The sequence below is a fragment of the Mizuhopecten yessoensis genome, unplaced genomic scaffold (assembly GCF_002113885.1).
Source record: "Mizuhopecten yessoensis strain PY_sf001 unplaced genomic scaffold, ASM211388v2 scaffold10447, whole genome shotgun sequence".
In the NCBI taxonomy this organism is placed as follows: domain Eukaryota; kingdom Metazoa; phylum Mollusca; class Bivalvia; order Pectinida; family Pectinidae; genus Mizuhopecten; species Mizuhopecten yessoensis.
The window spans coordinates 1,367,769-1,388,458 of record NW_018408551.1 but is presented as its reverse complement, the minus strand read 5'-3'; the positions used below and the strand labels follow the sequence as shown (position 1 = coordinate 1,388,458).

General features: G+C 35.1%; 1 protein-coding gene across 1 annotated transcript in view; it reads left to right on the top strand.

Annotated features, from left to right (window-relative positions):
• The window catches only part of LOC110460636 (transmembrane and TPR repeat-containing protein 1-like), an 80,234-nt gene that overhangs the window by 50,015 nt on the left and 9,529 nt on the right, over positions 1-20,690 (top strand). Inside the window, exons 7-11 of the mRNA XM_021513661.1 lie at positions 1,800-1,989; positions 3,867-3,997; positions 18,685-18,849; positions 19,092-19,205; positions 19,891-20,034. Of these exons, the coding sequence (XP_021369336.1) occupies positions 1,800-1,989; positions 3,867-3,997; positions 18,685-18,849; positions 19,092-19,205; positions 19,891-20,034 (744 nt within the window). The remainder of the gene's footprint in view (positions 1-1,799; positions 1,990-3,866; positions 3,998-18,684; positions 18,850-19,091; positions 19,206-19,890; positions 20,035-20,690) is intronic.

Below are 20,690 nucleotides of genomic sequence, written 5' to 3'. Positions count from 1 at the left end.
CTTGTTTATTACCAGGTGTCTGACATACTGTTAACTGTAGATGTACAATGTTCCTTGTTTATTACCAGGTGTCTGACATACTGTTAACTGTAGATGTACAATGTTCCTTGTTTATTACCAGGTGTCTGACATACTGTTAACTGTAGATGTACAATGTTCCTTGTTTATTACCAGGTGTCTGACATACTGTTAACTGTAGATGTACAATGTTCCTTGTTTATTACCAGGTGTCTGACATACTGTTAACTGTAGATGTACAATGTTCCTTGTTTATTACCAGGTGTCTGACATACTGTTAACTGTAGATGTACAATGTTCCTTGTTTATTACCAGGTGTCTGACATACTGTTAACTGTAGATGTACAATGTTCCTTGTTTATTACCAGGTGTCTGACATACTGTTAACTGTAGATGTACAATGTTCCTTGTTTATTACCAGGTGTCTGACATACTGTTAACTGTAGATGTACAATGTTCCTTGTTTATTACCAGGTGTCTGACATACTGTTAACTGTAGATGTACAATGTTCCTTGTTTATTACCAGGTGTCTGACATACTGTTAACTGTAGATGTACAATGTTCCTTGTTTATTACCAGGTGTCTGACATACTGTTAACTGTAGATGTACAATGTTCCTTGTTTATTACCAGGTGTCTGACATACTGTTAACTGTAGATGTACAATGTTCCTTGTTTATTACCAGGTGTCTGACATACTGTTAACTGTAGATGTACAATGTTCCTTGTTTATTACCAGGTGTCTGACATACTGTTAACTGTAGATGTACAATGTTCCTTGTTTATTACCAGGTGTCTGACATACTGTTAACTGTAGATGTACAATGTTCCTTGTTTATTACCAGGTGTCTGACATACTGTTAACTGTAGATGTACAATGTTCCTTGTTTATTACCAGGTGTCTGACATACTGTTAACTGTAGATGTACAATGTTCCTTGTTTATTACCAGGTGTCTGACATACTGTTAACTGTAGATGTACAATGTTCCTTGTTTATTACCAGGTGTCTGACATACTGTTAACTGTAGATGTACAATGTTCCTTGTTTATTACCAGGTGTCTGACATACTGTTAACTGTAGATGTACAATGTTCCTTGTTTATTACCAGGTGTCTGACATACTGTTAACTGTAGATGTACAATGTTCCTTGTTTATTACCAGGTGTCTGACATACTGTTAACTGTAGATGTACAATGTTCCTTGTTTATTACCAGGTGTCTGACATACTGTTAACTGTAGATGTACAATGTTCCTTGTTTATTACCAGGTGTCTGACATACTGTTAACTGTAGATGTACAATGTTCCTTGTTTATTACCAGGTGTCTGACATACTGTTAACTGTAGATGTACAATGTTCCTTGTTTATTACCAGGTGTCTGACATACTGTTAACTGTAGATGTACAATGTTCCTTGTTTATTACCAGGTGTCTGACATACTGTTAACTGTAGATGTACAATGTTCCTTGTTTATTACCAGGTGTCTGACATACTGTTAACTGTAGATGTACAATGTTCCTTGTTTATTACCAGGTGTCTGACATACTGTTAACTGTAGATGTACAATGTTCCTTGTTTATTACCAGGTGTCTGACATACTGTTAACTGTAGATGTACAATGTTCCTTGTTTATTACCAGGTGTCTGACATACTGTTAACTGTAGATGTACAATGTTCCTTGTTTATTACCAGGTGTCTGACATACTGTTAACTGTAGATGTACAATGTTCCTTGTTTATTACCAGGTGTCTGACATACAATGTTCCTTGTTTATTCCCAGGTGTCTGACATACTCCTACTTATGGATGTACAATGGCCTGCTCCTCCTGTTTCCCTCCACACTTTACTATGATTGGCAAGTCGGTAGCATCCCATTGGTTGAGAGCATCTTTGACCTTCGTAACCTGACAACCATCACTTTTTTTGCTTTGTTTGCTTTACTTACATGGCATTGGTGGAAGAATTTTGATGTAAGTATTTTTAATGTTAAAGAAATTTGTTTTATTGTCAGGATCTTTAATCCATGAAATTTTCAACTTCCTTTGCAAGTGTATTTGAGATATTTGTATATACCCATATATTAGCAGACTTTGTTTTATTGTCCTATTATAATATTGTCAATACCATTTGATAGAAGAAAGTGACCCTTTCAATAAAGATGCGAACCATGTTTAACAGTAGACGTCCAGTTAAAAGTTCACCAACAAACTCTTGACTGACTGTAGCTCGTCTCTAATATTCAATATTGAATGGCCTTTTTTAAAGTGCCGACAACTGTATTTTAAAGTATGCATATTTTAGTTGTTAATATGTATATTTATGTATTAATTTATGAAATGTGTTAGGGATCTATAAATATATTGATAAAAATGCACCTGTACTTAGTCCTGACTAATTAGCTCTGGGTACTCACACAGGGAAAGAAACGTGTATCATCCATTCAGCAATTGTACAGCACAGGTAAACTGTACTGCACAGGTAAACTGTACTGCACAGGTAAACTGTACTGCACAGGTAAAACTGTACTGCACATGTAAAACTGTACTGCACAGGTAAACTGTACTAGACAGGTAAACTGTACTGCACAGGTAAACTGTACTAGACAGGTAAACTGTACTGCACAATCACAGTTGCCAGATGTCAAAGTGTATCATGATCTGAGTGAGTTTCAGTTTACTAAGCCAGATTGGGGAAATAAACGAAAGGGACTTTTAATCGAATATGACCTTTCCGCGGAGGTTTGATGCTACTTTTGTCTATTGGTAGTTTCAGAAGCAAATATGAATCACACGGTTAAATATTGACATTTATTACATACTTTCTAATAAATACGTGTTTTTTGTATATGCGATACTACACAATTGCTGTAACCCATATCAACCCTCGCTATATCACACCCCAAAACCTGTATCAGCCCCGGGTGTATCATACCCCAAAACCTGTATCAGCCCTCTCCGTATCAGCCTGCAAAACCCTATCACACCCCTTTTGGAAATTTTTCGTTTTTCAATATTTCAAAAGATAAATAAATCAAAGATAGTAGTTTTTATAAGTAAGTATGTAATAAACAGAATAAAACACGCCTTTTTCCATATCACACCCAGTATCAACCCTCGACCAATATCAGCCCTTGGGCCTTTGGCACTTGGGCTGATATTGCAGTCTCGGGTTGATACTGGGTGTGATATGGAAAAAGACATGTATTATTCTCTAGATACTGTCCTGTTAGTAACTATTTTATATTTATATAATAGCTATATCTATAAACAGATGTACCCAGGGGAAAAAAGGCACATTTGAGGTACACATTTTGGGGTACCTAAGGCATACTTAGGACATACCAAAGGTATGCCTTATATATCAAAACATTTGTGGAGGGATGCGTCATTGATTCTTCTGGCTTTTGAAATGCCCCACCCACTTGCTTACTCATGGGTTTGTTACAAATGTCTATGATACAAACACTTGATAGTGTCACAGCACATGTAAACAAATTAATGAATCTAAACATATTTGTAAAGTGTAATGAACCCCCAAATGTTTATATGTGCTATGATATCCTTGTCAGTTTACCATACCAGTTGTAACAAACTTGTCTGGGTTGTACACTTGTAACCTGGTAACTCAATTGGTGGAGGGTTGGTCTAGAGTTTGGAAGGTCCTAGGTTTGAATCCAAGTCTGGCAGTGCATTTCTCCTCTGCTGTAACAATGGTTACCTATCCCTCCTGGTGACAATATCCTGAAAACAGGCTATGACTAGTACAGTAGATTTACAGAGTTACATGTAGTTATTTAATAGCTGTGTTTTTTTAATGTAGCTTTACTGTTTTGATATTCCCTTTACAGACTCGGGCCACATGTAAATCAGATGCTCACCTCGTCAGTCTTCTCCTACTGGTGCTGCCATTCTTGCCTGCCTCTAATCTCCTATTCAGAGTTGGATTTGTACTGGCCGAGAGGGTCCTCTATATCCCCAGGTAGGTTCATTCACCTTTTTACTGGCCGAAAAGATCCTCTAAATTCCCTCATCTTGTGTAATGTCCAGGAGGGTCCTCTTCATCCCTTAGGTAGGCTATGTATGAGTCTTTTACCTTTGCAATGGCCTAAAGTCTCTTGTATATCTGCATGTACTCTATAGGCTACAAGGTCACATCCTTTGCCTTTATATACTTGGTATTGGGTTTTCTAATCCTATGTAGACTTCATCCTTCACATTTGTACTTCTTACAGATTCCTCTATTTCCCTTTTGGCTGAGTATACTCATCCTTAAAATGCCAGTCTACAGGGTTCTATAATCCTAGTAGTCCACATCCTTTATATTCAGTCTGAAAAGTTAAGGGTGTCTAAACCTTATGGTTGTAAAATGAGTACTACCTGCCTGACTAATTCCAAATTATGACCCTTAATATGTATAAACGGTGCAGTCTGTCACTTAACCTGCAGTCAACTACTATAGTATTATTGCCGAAATCTGTAAGAGTAACTCAGGAGATGGCAGAGTAAGTTAAGCTACATTCACCACTATGATATATACAGAGTAATGGCCCTTTGTTCGCTGTGTGTCACTTTGTCCTGGGCATATATTATACTGTGTCACCTACAAATAGCAAATTTTGTATGGGTTATGGCTATTAGTTTATTGTAGATACTTAAATTTGGTAGAGGAGGTTGGGCACTATGAGTAGCTTGCAGTGCTTTGCCTTGTTTCAAGATGTTGTCCTTTCTTACGTAAAAACAGTCCATCCTAGTATCATCCTGTAACCCCCCTAACCCGTCAGTGGTATATATAGTTCAGTGAGGATGTTATATGTTCAGTTTGTGTTCATGTTTGATTGGTTTAACAAGGTGTATTAAACCTCAGTCACAACACAAGTCTCTTGTGTAACTCACTTCTGACACTTCCTCATTCTAGATTTCGTTGACATGTTGTTTAAAACCTCATGATCATGTTAACTTGTAGAACCATTTGAGTTGTCTGTTTTTGATTAATGTGGAAATTAGTTTTCTGATCAGTTGTGCTTAAAAACATTTATACAAATTTCTCTATTTCAATGATAATTTGCCTACCAAGGGTAATCATGTTACAAGAAGGAAGATTACAGAATCTTGAAATGATTTTATTGATATATTTTCTTTTTTCATTATGAAAGTTATGATCCATGTTGCCATTACTGGATTTTATTTTGATATGGGTAATTTACTGTTTACATACATACTGTAATCTGCGTAAGGCTATTGATGTTTGGGAACCTTCATGAGGGGTTGGATTCACATATACATACTTACCACCCATAACTAATATGGTGACAACATTAATAGTATCATACAGATCATAGATTATTATGTTAGTGTGTGTTCTGAGAACCTTGTGTGAATACCTGGTAATAAGAAACTTACATGGCATGGAAATACGACTGTGTTAGTTTTTGTTTGAGTTTCTAGGTCATGAACACACAGGGTTCATACCATTGATAGTTGGTGATGCGATATATTTAATTGCACTGAGAATATGTCACTGAAAATAAAATCCTGCATTACTTAGGGCCCCATATTAGAGATGCGGGTATTCTATAGTAATCATGGTTTCTATCAATCTATCTTCACTTCCATCCACAGTTTTTCTTCATGAGACGTACAGAATCAAGATTAATTAAGCGAAAAACATCCTGAAATTTCACATATATATGGTAATAAAATACACTCATGATAAAATCAATTCATGCAGAATTTTAATTGCTCTTAACATTTTTTATTTAAATTTAGAATCTTACCAACCTTTTCCCTAATAAACTGATTTCCTGTTATCTGCTATGTTTGGCACAGCCATTGGTATATTGATACCTGTAGTGTTACAAACTATATATGTCTCTCATGGAAAAGGAAAGCTTGCTCACTGTGATCACTAAAATAGACACTTTTAAATGGTCGCTGTATTTACTTACATGTAAGTTCATGTGTACATGAGAAAGTTAAAAGGCTCCGCTGTTGTGTATCTCATCTATTAACAAGGTAACACCAAGTGCAGATATAGATTTAAAAGACATACATATGTTTACACATAAAAATCATGCAGTATATACATATACCACCACTGAAGTTTTTGTAGGCGTCTGTTTTATTCACAGGTAATGGGTACAACTTGTGATCAAAAGGACAACAGTAAATTTAATATTGAGATAGAACACCTTCATGATTAATTTCATTTTGTTTCATGATACGCTGTGATATTTAAGTAGTGTATCTAAAGTTGATAAATAATGATTTTGTTTTACAATCATAATTAACACTTGACATATGGTAAAAAGGCCATGCAGTAATTACCATTTAAGATAAAACATACATGATTACCTTATCAATTCTAAATAAAGAACAAGGGCATGTTGATTGGTTTCAAGGAAACACTGAACAGTCTTGGGTCCCTGTTGTCCTCAAATATATCTAAACAGTACCAAATCTTTGAGAATCTTCAATTGTCATATTCTTATAATGAAGGCGCACGTGGTTGCATTAGCAGGTTTATACAAGTTGAGTCATGATATCAAAAGTGGCAGTAAAGGAAGTATTATCTGTGATAATAGAGGTGTAATATTCTGTACTATATAAGTACAACATTGAGTTTTTACAGTTCTGTGTGTTCTTAGATATTTTCAGTCACTGTTACCAGTTGTGAACCTAGCTATTTCAATCTGCATTTTATTTTGCTCGTAGTGAAAGTTTATTATGTCTCCAAGTCTGAGCAGGATCTGTGAATATATTTTTTAGTGAGGTCACAAGTATACTTACCAAATTTAGATTCTACAAAGGTCTTCCACCACATGCATCGTGGAAGCATAGGACGATAAAATCCTACATATCCAATTACTTACTTTATGTTTTACTTTGTTTACACCTCAGTAAATCATGCATGCTCAACAATTTAATTTTACTCAGGAAAATCTTGGTTGATAGTTTACCTTGTGATGTACTTTTTGATGTGTGAAGGAAAATCCAATAAAACTTGTGTGGGGAATAAACACACGATCACACATCCTTATAGGAAGGAGTGACAAAACCATTTTCAGTCATCAACACCCATGCTCTTTGTTTACATGTGAAGTTTATTACTCAATGGAAATATAATAGGAGGGCCAGAATGTAATTTTAGCCTGGAGTTAAACACCTTGGTCAGGTCTTTTCCTTTAAAAAAATACCTATCACTGGAGGTTCAGTTGTATTGTACAACAGCTGTGGATGACTTACATGTAAAGACTTCCTGGTATTTAAACTGTTGTGAGCATTCAGAATAATTGCACTATGTGAAATAAATGCTGCAGATATCAAATTTCTATATTTGTATTTATCAAGATATACCGTATTTATAGACAAATACAAATTTCTGGTAACAATCCTAGTGTCTAATAGGTGACCAACAGCTGATGAGAGCATTTTTTAAGTACATTGTATTCATACAAATGATTTTACTGATACCTGAGGAGTAAAAACACAGAAAAACATATTAATTACAATATCAAAGTTTTGCTTTATACGTAAACAATGTAACATGTTCGTATTGAATCAGTGTCGCGATGTTTTGTCCCTCGATCTGTCATTAGCTATGATTTGAAACATTGGAACACGTTTAATCATACATTGTTTGTATATTAAAGCATGGACTTCAGTAATTAAAGTATACATTATAATTTCCAAACTGATGATTCTTATTGAATATATTAAATTGTGTTTATAAATTGTGTTTGCATCATAAACAAAGGTGGTAGTGTACATGGTATACAATCTATCTGGATGACACTACATGAATATTTCTATTATCCAGGTGATCAGTTTTATATACATGAGTGATGACATTTATTATTGAGAATGTGTGATAGGTACATGTCTAGATTCTATTATCTAGGTATCAAATGCTTCATGTGTATTTATACAAGGTAGGAAAGTTGGCGCAGTGTATATATGTACATGCTCTAGAACAAATAATGAAAAAAAATGTCCCAATAATATTTTCTATTAATTCATCTTCTGGGGAATGCTCAGGAAGCTTCTTGCACATAGATTTACATCTGTCGTTTACTTTGTGCTTATCTCAGCGTTCCATTGCAGTTTCCAGCTAGACTGGTACAGAGTTGATGGCAGGCTGTTGCTATCAGCCATTAGCAGGCTGCCGGAGATGTCTGTGCCTACAGTTTGTCACACCATTAGCTATAGAGTCAGACTAGGTTTGATGGTAGGAAAATCTCACCTCCAACAACCCACATTTACAGCACAATTTGTTGACATGTTTTCACAAGATCAGTGAGTGTATATATATAGGATCTTACATGCGTTTCTATTTCATATGAGGTTTTTATATGAAAGGAGTCTTAAGAATTTTTCAATTTAGCGAGCCTCTGGCGAGCTAAAATGAAAAATTGTGACGAGTTTCATCAATTTCATATGAAATGAAAACGAGTGTTAGATCCTTTTTATCACATAATCAAGTTTTGTGGCATGTATTCGTGTAAAACAACATTATTCATGCAACCTTGAAATGTAAAAAGCCGCCATTTTGACTCCAATACGTAAGTCTGTGACATAATGTACTTGTCCTAGGCGTGACGTCACAATTGAAGCTTACAACCAATTACAGGGCGTGATAGGTCATATTTCATGGGTTAATACGCAAAAAAATATGACTTGGGTATATTCACTGGATAACACAGTACATTATGTGATACAAAATCCTTTACACTAAAGCTTCTTGTTATGGTGTGGGGAGAACAGTGATGACAGTGAGGGCATTAATCCTTTTGTCATCACATTTGCAACAGAATTTAGTTAGTAATGCACATGCAATTCTGTGTTTCACAATATATTGTAGTGGCTTTAAATCTTCAATACATTTGAATTAATTACTTCCATAATCGATCAAACCAACCTCGTAATCACATAAAATATTTTCACACCGTGCATTAAATTGTTAAAATTTGTTTTAGTTTGTTTTTAGTGCTTCCAGTTTCAAATCAGATTTTTTTTATAAAAGATTTATCTATGATCTGATTCAATTGCTTATATTAAGCATGGTCTGCTCATGCCAGTTACAGCTTGCTGGCTTATAAACTCTCCGTTGTTATGTGTAAATATAAATTTCAACGATGCTTCATCTTTATCTTGTGAGGATTATAGTGTACCATCTGTATTTTATATAATTATTTGTTAATAGGTCACAAGAATGTAATCTTAAATCCTTTATCAGAAGTTTTGAAACCAGTCAACGTATACCTGGTACTTGGATTTAAGCCGTTATACCCAGCACAACGTTGTCCTAGTCATCTTTTCCTTTTTATCACTCTCCTTTTTAATGCCAGACTCTCTTATTCCTTGTGGAATCCTTCTGCTGGGCACCACAGAACTTCGTCGAGCTCTTTGCACGGACGTTGGATGTACATAAATGTACCACTCCCGTATTTAAATCCTTTATGTAGATCTTTTACTTTATGTTGACAGAAGAAAGCTTAATTAGCGTCTCTTAATTGAGACATTAAAATCTTACTTTCTTATTTACCACGTGTTATTTAAATTGAACCTAGCAATGTTATTTCTAGAGACCATATAAACTTCAGGAAGATGTGCCATGCTTCAATTGGTATAAAACTATGTCAGTGTAATCATTCAAATTTGAAATATTTAGGTAATCTTTCTTAAAATCTTTCATCATAGAATTACAATCTATGCATTAGTCCTATAGCCCTAACGGTGCCTGTGATTTATTTCAGGAGACCCCTGCTCGTGTAGACCCCAGGTTTGTCTCCAACGTTGCCTGACAGGAAATTGTTCCAATAGATGCCCAGACTAGTTATATATTACGACTATACTGATGTAGATTAAATAATGGGAAATTGAGGGAGTGCTGACTCAAGCAAAATATTTCCATACCAGCAAATCTGTAAAGGGTCCCTTGCTGTGATGTTATTACACTCAGTTTTTTTGAAGGAGATAAAACATGAAATTATATCCGTCATCTTCTGAGACTCTGTTCATTATATTGCTAAATGGTGATCAAGGTCTCCCAGAAACCAGGCATTGATGTAAAATTCATTTTTATATGGGCCTTATTGTTATGGCAACTCATTGATTTCTCAAATCTGCTTATTTCAGGGGAAAGAAGTTCTGGTTAGAATATTTTCACACATGCTTTCCATTTACTTTTACTTAAGTCTTCTGTATAAATAGGGTTATTTTTTAGTTTAATACACAATTTTCAAACTGAACACTCCAATTTAAAACATGGTACAAATTGTATTTTTCCACCAATATATGAAAGTTAGTTCCTCCCTGAAGCACCATACTATGTAACCCTCAGTAGAAGGCAGTAATGGATTTATTTCATCACACAATTTACCTCAAAAAACTGTATTGACAAAATGCTGGTTACATATTTTTGTTTAACAGAACAGGGAAGCATGCCTATGCTACAACATGTTCTGAGAGCTATACCAAACTCCTACCTAAATAACTGTGCACACGGGCACTGCCACTATACATTCCTCCAGTGGTGATCCAATCAATATCCAAGGTGTTATCATTCGACATACTAAAACAGTATCTTATGTTGTTTTACTTCCATTTAGAGTGAATGTTTCTGTATTCTTTATTTCAGAAAACCAATTATTCCCTGTTATTTGGTTAACCAGAATCACATTTCCTGGTTAACCCACGATAATATTGACCCTATATATTATCTGTAACTGTCTGTAAATCAATGTATGATTATAACAAGACCACAGGAGATTGGTTCACACACCACATCACAATAAATTAGGCTTCAGCTTTAACTTCAACTTAAAAGAATATGGTATACTAACCCTACTGCAATTTGTATTATCTTTAAGGATGGACGTTTTTGCTTACAATTCTCAAATATATTTTAAATGTTTTCCTATTGCTATTTTTTCTCACATTAAAGGGTTATTTTAGAATATTTTAAGTCATAAAAATTATATGACAGTGCTTCATCTTTTTTTCTAATTGCCTCTTCAAAGATATGAAGTTCATCAATCACACCTGTTATGGTATTTTGTTTAATTTGGATATGATGTAGCACAAATCCCTAAATTTATCACAGAAGTGGTATTAAATTTTTCATAAAACTTTGCTTCTATGTGAAAAATACTTAATTCCCCGAAAATATTCTTGTGATACATTATCTTTCAAAATTGTCATTTAAGCCACCCTGGCCTGCTAGCATTGGTGTTAAGAACTTAAAAAGTTGTCTATCTGACACCTAATAGCTTAAGTTAAGCTCATAGTTATGAGTTAAAATTGTAATCCCTGTAGGTCTCACAATGGTTAAATATCCATGTAAGCTTATATGTTCATTGCATAAAGATATCTACATGGGGACCAGTTAAATCTCAGACTTATATAGGGTTTCCCATTATTTAGAGTTTCATGAAGACATAAGTTTGGACAGAAATGGGCTTTTTGAACATTTATTTCACTCTTCCTTAGGGATTTTTAATTCATCCCTACAACAATTTTTTGAGAGGGCCATTTGTAATAAAAAGTGATTAATATATATAGCTCCAAGTTCCCTTCCAGAATTATACTTCCTGTCATTGATATAGCCTCAGACAGATCTGAAGTTTGTCTTATAGTCTGACTTACCCTGTTTCACTGCCCTATTGTTTTACGTATATACAGTGACCTCCCCTTAATTTCATTGTGGATATACCAGTAACTGTCGAACAGTTAGCTCAGTTGGTTAGAGATACTTTCAGTTTAACAAGTAATCTTGGGTCTGCAGTTCGAATCCTGGTCTAGCCTCGTTGAATTTTTACAATCAGAACACAGTTAAAAGTCCCGGAGGGTATGGGTTTCTTTTCAGAAATGATAAACTGCTTTCAATGCATACATACAGTTTTTGCCAGTGGTACTGGGATCCTAATGCTATTGTTACGAACATTAATAAGGCCTGAGAAGAAAAAAACAGTATTTGCAGATTTATACACAAATATATAAAACAAGTTTCCTTGACTTTCAATATGTCACATTCCAAATAATAAAATTGAGAATTTATCATTATATCAGACAATAACAGAAAAAAGGTTACAGTGAAGAATTGTATAACTTTATAGAATCTACATAACCGTAACCATACAAAAGTGCTATACATGTAGATTGACATCAGGTGTATGTATATATAAAGCTCCCTAAAAATTACAGGGTTAGGTTAAAGGTCTATCATGTATCACAAAATGTAGTTGAGGAAAAAAACTGAAGAGGAAACAGGAATCTAAGATCAATATCTGGAGAAAGTGTTGTAGGCTTTCCTTCATTAAAGGCTGAAGATGGAGGAGATTGTAGGTTTTATATGGTGCAGGACTGGTTAGTTTAGTCAATGTCTAAAAAAATACAAACTTATGTGTTTATAATTTTACCCTTTTACAATATCTTGTTAAAAATGTGAAAATTTAAAAACAACAAAAAATGAAATACCTGGTATGTTCTTTTGAAAAATCTGATGATTTGTTTTTAAAGATTTTTATGATTTTTTTTACTGATATGCTAACCAGGACCATAGAGCTGAAAGCATAACTGTGTACTTCAGGAAGTAAGTAGTAGTGACTTGTTAGCTTGCACTATCGTGTGACTTTTATTTGTGTATTTGAGAGTCCATTTCTTTGACCATGTATTATTCCGATAGAAAAGGTGAAATGGTTAATTCCACAGGAAAAACAAAACGTTGAAAAAAAGGATCATGTACTTATAAAATTGGTGTGAAGATTTTTAATGTCAGATATACAAGAACATTCAGGTGAAGCTTGCATCATTTAAAAAAAAAACATACCATTTATGGTCATAATACTAGATATAACGACTGGGTTGGCCACAATGTTGTTGGTTTTAATCGCAAAATGATTACAAGTCTTGCTTTTTCTTTCCAGCCTGAACATAGATGTAATTTTGTGATACAATTGGCGTACCTCCTAAGAGCCGAACACAGAGGTATAAAAAAGTCATTGATACAAGGATGTAGATAAAAATGTTCTTGTTATGTGGTAAAGGCTGTACTCTGGTTAAACAGTGTAATGTCAGCCCAGTTTATATAGCTGTACATCATTCCAGTACCTCCCTTAATGTGACAGTGTTAAATGTCATCCCCAGAGTTTATTATTGTAGCAAATTTCTTTTTGATTCTATAAATCAGTCAGTTTCAACTTGATACTATAAATCTGTCAATATCCAGATATAAGGGTTTTTTTTTATGTGAGAACAGTTTAAAGATTTGTATTCCTACAAAGTGTAAACTGTCTCCAATCTTGGTTGTCTTCTCTATCTTTTATTTGAAACGTGTTTGATAACCCCAAATTGAAGATAGTTTATTGAGGGTATAACACGTTTGGAACTACAAAATTCCAATAAAACTCTGTACAAGGACACAACTGTAATGTAACAGGAAACTAGTACTATGTCAATGAGTTTATTGTACTGGTGACATTATTCTGTATGCAAGTATCAGTAAAAATCAGACCAGTTTCATCAGGTTAACAGTTTTGATTTCATACAATATTGATTTCTGTAGTCCGCAGTGTTGAATTCGCTGTTTGGAGATTGTTTGATACATTGTTACTGCACTGGAAATATTTGATGCTGAATTTTGGGATTTGTTATACTGTGCAAATTGACAGTAGTGAAAATACTTTTTATAGAAATATCATGCAGGACTTTATGATAATAATTGTTAAAGACTTCCGTCATCAGTATCATTATGTGGCCATGCAGTTCTTAAACAGACACAATTTCAACCGTCCGTTGTCTGTCCGTCGTCCATCAACTTTTCCTTTAAAACGCTACTTCTATATATAGTCCTGAACGACCCAGTAGATTTTTATTAAATTTTTCTGGAGCATCCTCCCCCCCCCCTCCCCCCCTGGAGCATCCTTGGGCCAAGGCAACTCAATTTTGTAAAAACGGTGGGTGTGGCCTCTTTGGGTGGAGAGGGTCAGGGATCAAAAGGAGAATCGGAGGTTTACATCTTCAAAATATCCTTCTTGACAGGATTTTATCCAAATTTGGCCTGGCGTATCCTTTGGCAAAGGGAACTAAATTTTGTATTAACAGAGGGTGCGGCCCCTCTGGGTGCAGAGTTGTGGGGCCCAATAGGGGAATTTGAGATTTTAATTGTTTAAAACCTTCTTCTGTACCATTGAAGGGTTTTTATCCAAATTAGGCCTGGAGCATCCTTGTTTAAAAAAAAACATAAGCTAATATATCATCATTATTTATTAACTTAGATTTAACAATGCATGGATAAATTGACAATATTCATTGGATGTAAAGTTTGCACAATTAAAATTGTGTAAAAGGACATAATATTTCACTAGGGCTTTAACCCAATTTAAGTGAAATATATCCATTTACATAATAAACAAGTGCAATCTGACATCTCAGATAAACATATATATGTGATTTATTGCTTTTATTACATACCAGGTACATATAATAATTCTTTATGTGTATTTTATATTTTCAGACATGTGTTTCATTGCCCTGTTTCAATTTTCATATTTTTTTTCCCTAACAATTACATTAATCAATCAACATAAAGGAAAAAGTGGTTGCGTCCTTCTCTTAGTTCAATTGTGTGCGTGTACCAGGGACTCGACAGGTAGGCTAGTCGTCGCCATGTTATTAAGTACATCGCTAGACTGCACGTGTCAAAGCTGTCTAACTGGTGTCTTTCAGAAAATCCAGATTTGTTCTCTCAGAGATATGGGACCTATTTCCCGAGTGTGCCATTAAATTGGCAATTCCATCGTTCAGAATAATTAACAGAGAATTTTTTTTTACAAACAAAAATTTGAACGCAATACGGATGATGACCAGCCGCGAGCCGGACCCTGTTTGAATGCAGGACGTACGCTGAACAGAGGCCACACTATTCCAAAGTGGATACTTGGCCATAAATATAGCTGCATCATGTATATGTGTTCAACACATACAGCAGCCATCTTCATTGTAGAGTTAGTGGTATGTAACATATATTTCAATTATGATATCTGAACGTGTGGGCCTTGGCATTTACAGTCTTAACGAATGACCATCCAAACTTGATAGGGTTACATATAGTGGCAGTGCTATAAAGTGGCAAATGTTTAACTTAATTTCAAGTGAAATTAATAAACACTTTTCTTGGAGGCACAGTAGTCTAGTGGTAGGAGGCTGGGGTCGTGACCGAAGGGTTGCGGGTTCGAGTCACGGCACGGCACTGTGTTGTATTTTTGAGCAAGATACTTTACTCCGCTTGTTCCAGTCTACTCAGCAGTAAATGAGTACGTGGTTGGGCAGTGCTAGAATTGTAGAATATTAGCTGTGAGCGCCGAAATTGCAGCTCCCCAGGGAGTTGAGAAAGATATTGGCTGGTTGCAAAGGCCCTATAACCACGGATAATAATTTGTGAACTGCTTTGAGACGACCTACGATCTTAAATTTAAGGTTGTGATAAAGCGGTATATAAGAACCTCAAATTACTATTATTATTATTATAAAAAGAAGGGACAGAAAATTATATTCCTGTCCTTATAAGGATCCATCACCTACCCAGCTACCTAATATCTACCAATTGCAACCTTATACCTGTACTGTACAACTGAAATGCACAAACACTCTTCTTTACAGAAATGTAAAGCTGTGAGTCATCATGAATTCTAAAATCAATTCTCTGATCCTTTAAACTGTTTTTAGTTGTACCGATGCTTTTCAAGGTCGAATCTCCATATGCTATTTCTCTAACCCTTGAGGTGGTCCGAATGCCTGCACGGTGTCTGTCTCTGGGGTTTATCTACCTACCAAGAATAACCTTGTGTTTAAAATCAAGGCACATCACTGTATCAATTAAATGCCATATTGAGTCTTCCGAATCAAAGTATCATTGAATGAACATTTTCAATACACGTTTGTTAAAAAATGCATTCAGTGTCTATATATGTCAACATGTTATGTCCACGATAGTGCAAGGACATAATATACTGTACAAAATAAAGACAGAAAAAAATCAAGTTACCAAATTTGTAAACTGACAACTTTCGCATAGGTTGTTGTGTCACCTGTGGCTCTCTGAAACAAGATGTATAGCAGTCTACTATAATTGAATTTTCATTTTTTGTAAAACTTTTTGTAAAACTGAACACAGAATAATGAAGCATATAATATGTCATACCCGGTAAACATTCTGTTTTTTGGTGCCCATGCTTCAATGAATTTTGTTAGATTTATGAAATTATTATATCGGTTATATTAACGAATGGTGAAGAAACTTAATGGGTGATATCATATAACTACAAGGCGTTTTCCTGACATCTACTACGCTATGAAGTTTCATCTACATTAAGTTTCTGATGTGCATTAGAAGATGCTACATGATTACATAGGCTTTTTATCATTTTGTTGCAACTTTTGAATAAATTATTTAGAATATCAAAAAAGAAACATCTATTAAGGTACACATGAATATTTAGGATCAATTAAAAATATGCAAATATATGTTCATATTTCCACTTCAAATACATTTTACACTCAAGGAACATTACTTATATACACAATTTATGAATTGTTCTGATATATATCATACATTCTTTCTTATAAAAAGTGATATTCTCAATTAATGGTAGTTGCATTTGATAACAGCTCTTCAAGCAGGTGTTTGCCATAAAGATGTTGGTATTTGTTGGTAAAGAGATGCTGACTGTATAAGTCAGTGTTTGTGATAGAGTGTGGTCCCTCTAAGAAGATGTTTGTTGAAAACAAGTGGTTTCTACAAGCAGGTACCTATTTGTAATAAGAGGTGATCTCTATAAAGCATGCAGGAACTGTTTTTGTGGTAAAGAGGTGGTTTCTAAAAGCAGGTGTTTGTGGTAAGGTCAAGTGGTTGATATAATACCACTGGTAGATGTTTTCAATAAAGACGTACCAGTATTTATAAAGATTTCATTGCGATAAACAGTGGTCAATATAAAAAAATGTTTGTGGTAAAGAGATAGTTTAATACACAGACGTGGTGGTAAAGCTGTCTCAGGTTTTCATCAAAATGTAGTTCTCTTTATAAACAGCTTGAGTTTATAGTCAAGAATTGGTCACTATATTTCACGGAGAGCGACTGTTCCTGGCCTGTACCTGTGAGGTTTCTTAACACCTCCGGTGGCTGGGGCATATATACAGGTGTTTGTGATAAAGAAGTGGTCTATTGTTCTATTGTAACAGATTTTTGTGTTAAAGTGTACGTTCTCTATAAGTGGATGTTTGTGGTAATTACTGATGCTTGTAATAAAGAGGTAGTCTTTATAAGTAGGTACTTGTGGTAACGAGGTGAACATTGTTTGTAGTAATTAGACAAAATGGTCTTATTATTATTTATAGTGATTTTAGAGATAAGATAGATATATCATACCTATAATCAGTATAAAATGACCACCCTTCGGTAATGTTTTGTATACATGTACATACAATAGCTGACTCAACAATTCTGAGAGACCCTCTAAAAACCAATAGTCAGAGAATAAAACAAATGATGTCTTACAGCAAATTGTCTACATTGAAGTGATGGTATAGATTTCAGATTTGAAGCCTGGCATTATATATTGCAGCGGTCATTTTGTGTCTGACCCTTTCCAGAGTATCAGAATAATTGTGGAGATAGTTGCATGTATATGACTGATACCCATGGCCAGTGTATTCAGTTTTAGTTGACTGAAATTCTGTGTCAGTGAAAATGTAATGTTTATCATACTGGACGTTGGGTAATGACAGTCAGGTCATGTCATTATCAACTTTGTAAAATTTCATTAGGAGATATATTTATTCAGTATTCTAAGAATGAAATTTGACTATAAACCTCTTCAATATGAAATATAAAAATAATATGACAGAGAAGAAATGACGAGTTATTCAGTTATTCATTGTTGTACCTTGTAGTTGTACAATTTGTTTCTACAATTTACTACAAGAGGGGACTAATTCTAAGCTTTGAACATGGTCCATGCATTAGTCCTTCAGTATGTGTGTCATTTTGTAGAAGGCTTATATATCTAAAATACTCTACCCTACTATTGCAAAAATGTGTAGGCAATTACACTGTGCCTCTTTGGATGCTGGAGAGATAATGCGAAATCAGGTCTTGTAGTCCCCAATATATAAAATTATTGCAGTACGCCCCCTTTTCCCCCTTTGATGTTATCAGGCGTATGACAACATGTTATAGATAAAATGCAACCAAAATGTTGCACATGTAAATCCATTGTGAGATGTCTTATTGTGGTTTGTGTGGTGAAAATTAGCCTGTGCCCTGGAATTCACCAATTCAATAATTCAGTGTCCTATTATTCAACTCCAACAGTGGCATTATGGTGGGGGATGGGAATTTCTTAAAGAGGACAGAAATTTGTCCAGCACAATGATGCTTTCTCTTTTTGTCCTTTCTAAAGAAACTTTGCATACATTAGTTTGGTAGCCATAGGTGCTTGCATAATTCAGATTTATTTCAATTTTAGTGAGTTACTCCTCTTCTCTGATTTTTTTGTGTGGGTGCGGAGGATAAGTCAGACAGTGTGGCTTATGAGTTATCAGTATCAGGTTTGATAACTATATAGTCTATACATGTACATTTTTAAGTGTATTGGTTTCTCCTTCCAGTACTGGTTACTGTATCCTGATATCCCAAGGGATTCACCTACTGTTGGAGAGATTTCCAACCAAGAGATTCCACATACTCACTAGCTGTACCCTCCTACTGCTGGTACTTGTGGGGAAAACTTGGAACCAGAATTACACCTGGATCTCTAGGGAGTCCCTGTTCAGGTAAAGTTGTCTACTCTTGATCTACATCTGTCTCCCTTACATGTTCTATCAGTTGCATACAGTTGAGAAATTACAATTCATTATGTATATCAAACTTTAAAATAAAAAAATGAAATGTATATTTGAATGAACTGGCCCAAGACTCTTGACATCAGCATCAATTTCTGATCCCACCGTATGTTTGATATATGCATCGTAAAATAAAATGTTTGAGATTAATTAGAATGTATTTATTATTACAGATCAGGAGTGAAGATCTTGCCACACAATGCTAAAGTTCACTATAATTATGCTAATTACCTCAAAGACAGAGGGTCACTGGCTGCTGCTACTGATCACTACCAGGTGGCGCTAGAGTAAGTAGGAAGGATATCCTAAGCTAGAAGGAAAACCTTTTTTTAAAGTTCACAGCTAGAGTCAGTATATATTACATATAAGTTGAGTTTCTGCTAATTTTTCAGCATTTTTAAGTATTGCTAATGCACATTTCTTGTTGAAATGCATTCAAAACAGATTTATATATGTAATGTTATGTCATAATAGCAGTTTGGTATTCTGAATCAATCTCATAGTGATATACATCAAAACCAATGTTGCAAACCATTTGTGCACCATAGGTCTCCTTGTATGGTAAACTAGGCAAGACTACTTTCAAATCAAGGGTTAATCTGAGATTTTCCCTTGACCTTGACATGAACCATCCATATATCCACCTTTTGACACCGATTCCGTGACCATAATTCTTTAATGTATATAAATAATGTATTATTGCCAGCAATCAGTGAGCAGCCCTGAATTACCATAGCTATGTATATATACATAGCAGCTGACTCATGAATTTTAAAGCTCTTCATTTAGTTAATGAAACTGATACCTTCAGGGATCAAATTAACACCATTATGTACGTAATACATGTATGAATGTATCATATTTGTAACTGCCAGAAATAGAAAATTGTCATTGAGCTGCATTTTGTGTAGCTGCAACAGAGTTGTCTCCCTTACACTAAATATTACATTTTATCATTATTGTGATCCTCAGCCTGTACCACGACAACCCCAGTGCCCATAACAATCTAGGGACCCTGCTGTCCAACAAAACCCAGGCTGAGTACCACTACAAACAGGCTCTGGCTCTGTGTGAAGATCACAAGGGGGCTCATGTCAACCTGGGATCACTGTTATTGTAAGTACATGTAATCAAGAGTACTTGACTTGTCATTCCTTTTCTTATTTGTTGTATAAGTGAGCTCCTTGTTAAATAAGAAAAGGGTTCACTATTATCAGATGTTTGTTGGACTCCATGCAGTTTTTTGCTCACCTGTCCCTTTGATGCTGTGGCGCAGCATCCGTTGTCGTCTGTCAACTTTTTAAATGCTACTTATAAGTCCTTAATATAAGGGCTCAGTGGGTTTTGACCAAATTTGGTTAGAAGCATCATTAGCCGAAGGGTTCTCAATTTTTTATAAACAAAGGGTATGTCCCTCAGCTGGGGGCAGAGAGGTGGTGCCAAATAGGGGGAAAAAAGGTAAATCTTCAAAACTCTTCTCCTTCTCAACCATTAAGGGATTTTGACCAAATTTGTTCTAGAGCATTTTCGGACAAAGGGGTCTCAATTTGGTATAAACCTAGGGTGTGGCCCCCCTGGGCGCAGAGGGGTGGGGCTCAATAGGGGAAATAGTGGCAAATATATCTCCTATGTACAAATGAAGGGATTTAAACCAAATGTAGTCTGAAGCATGCTTAGGGTAAAAATACTCAATTTTGTATAAACTGAGGCCTAGGCCCCCCTTTGGGCAGAAGGGTGGGGTCCAACAGGGGAAATAGAGGAAAAATTAAAAG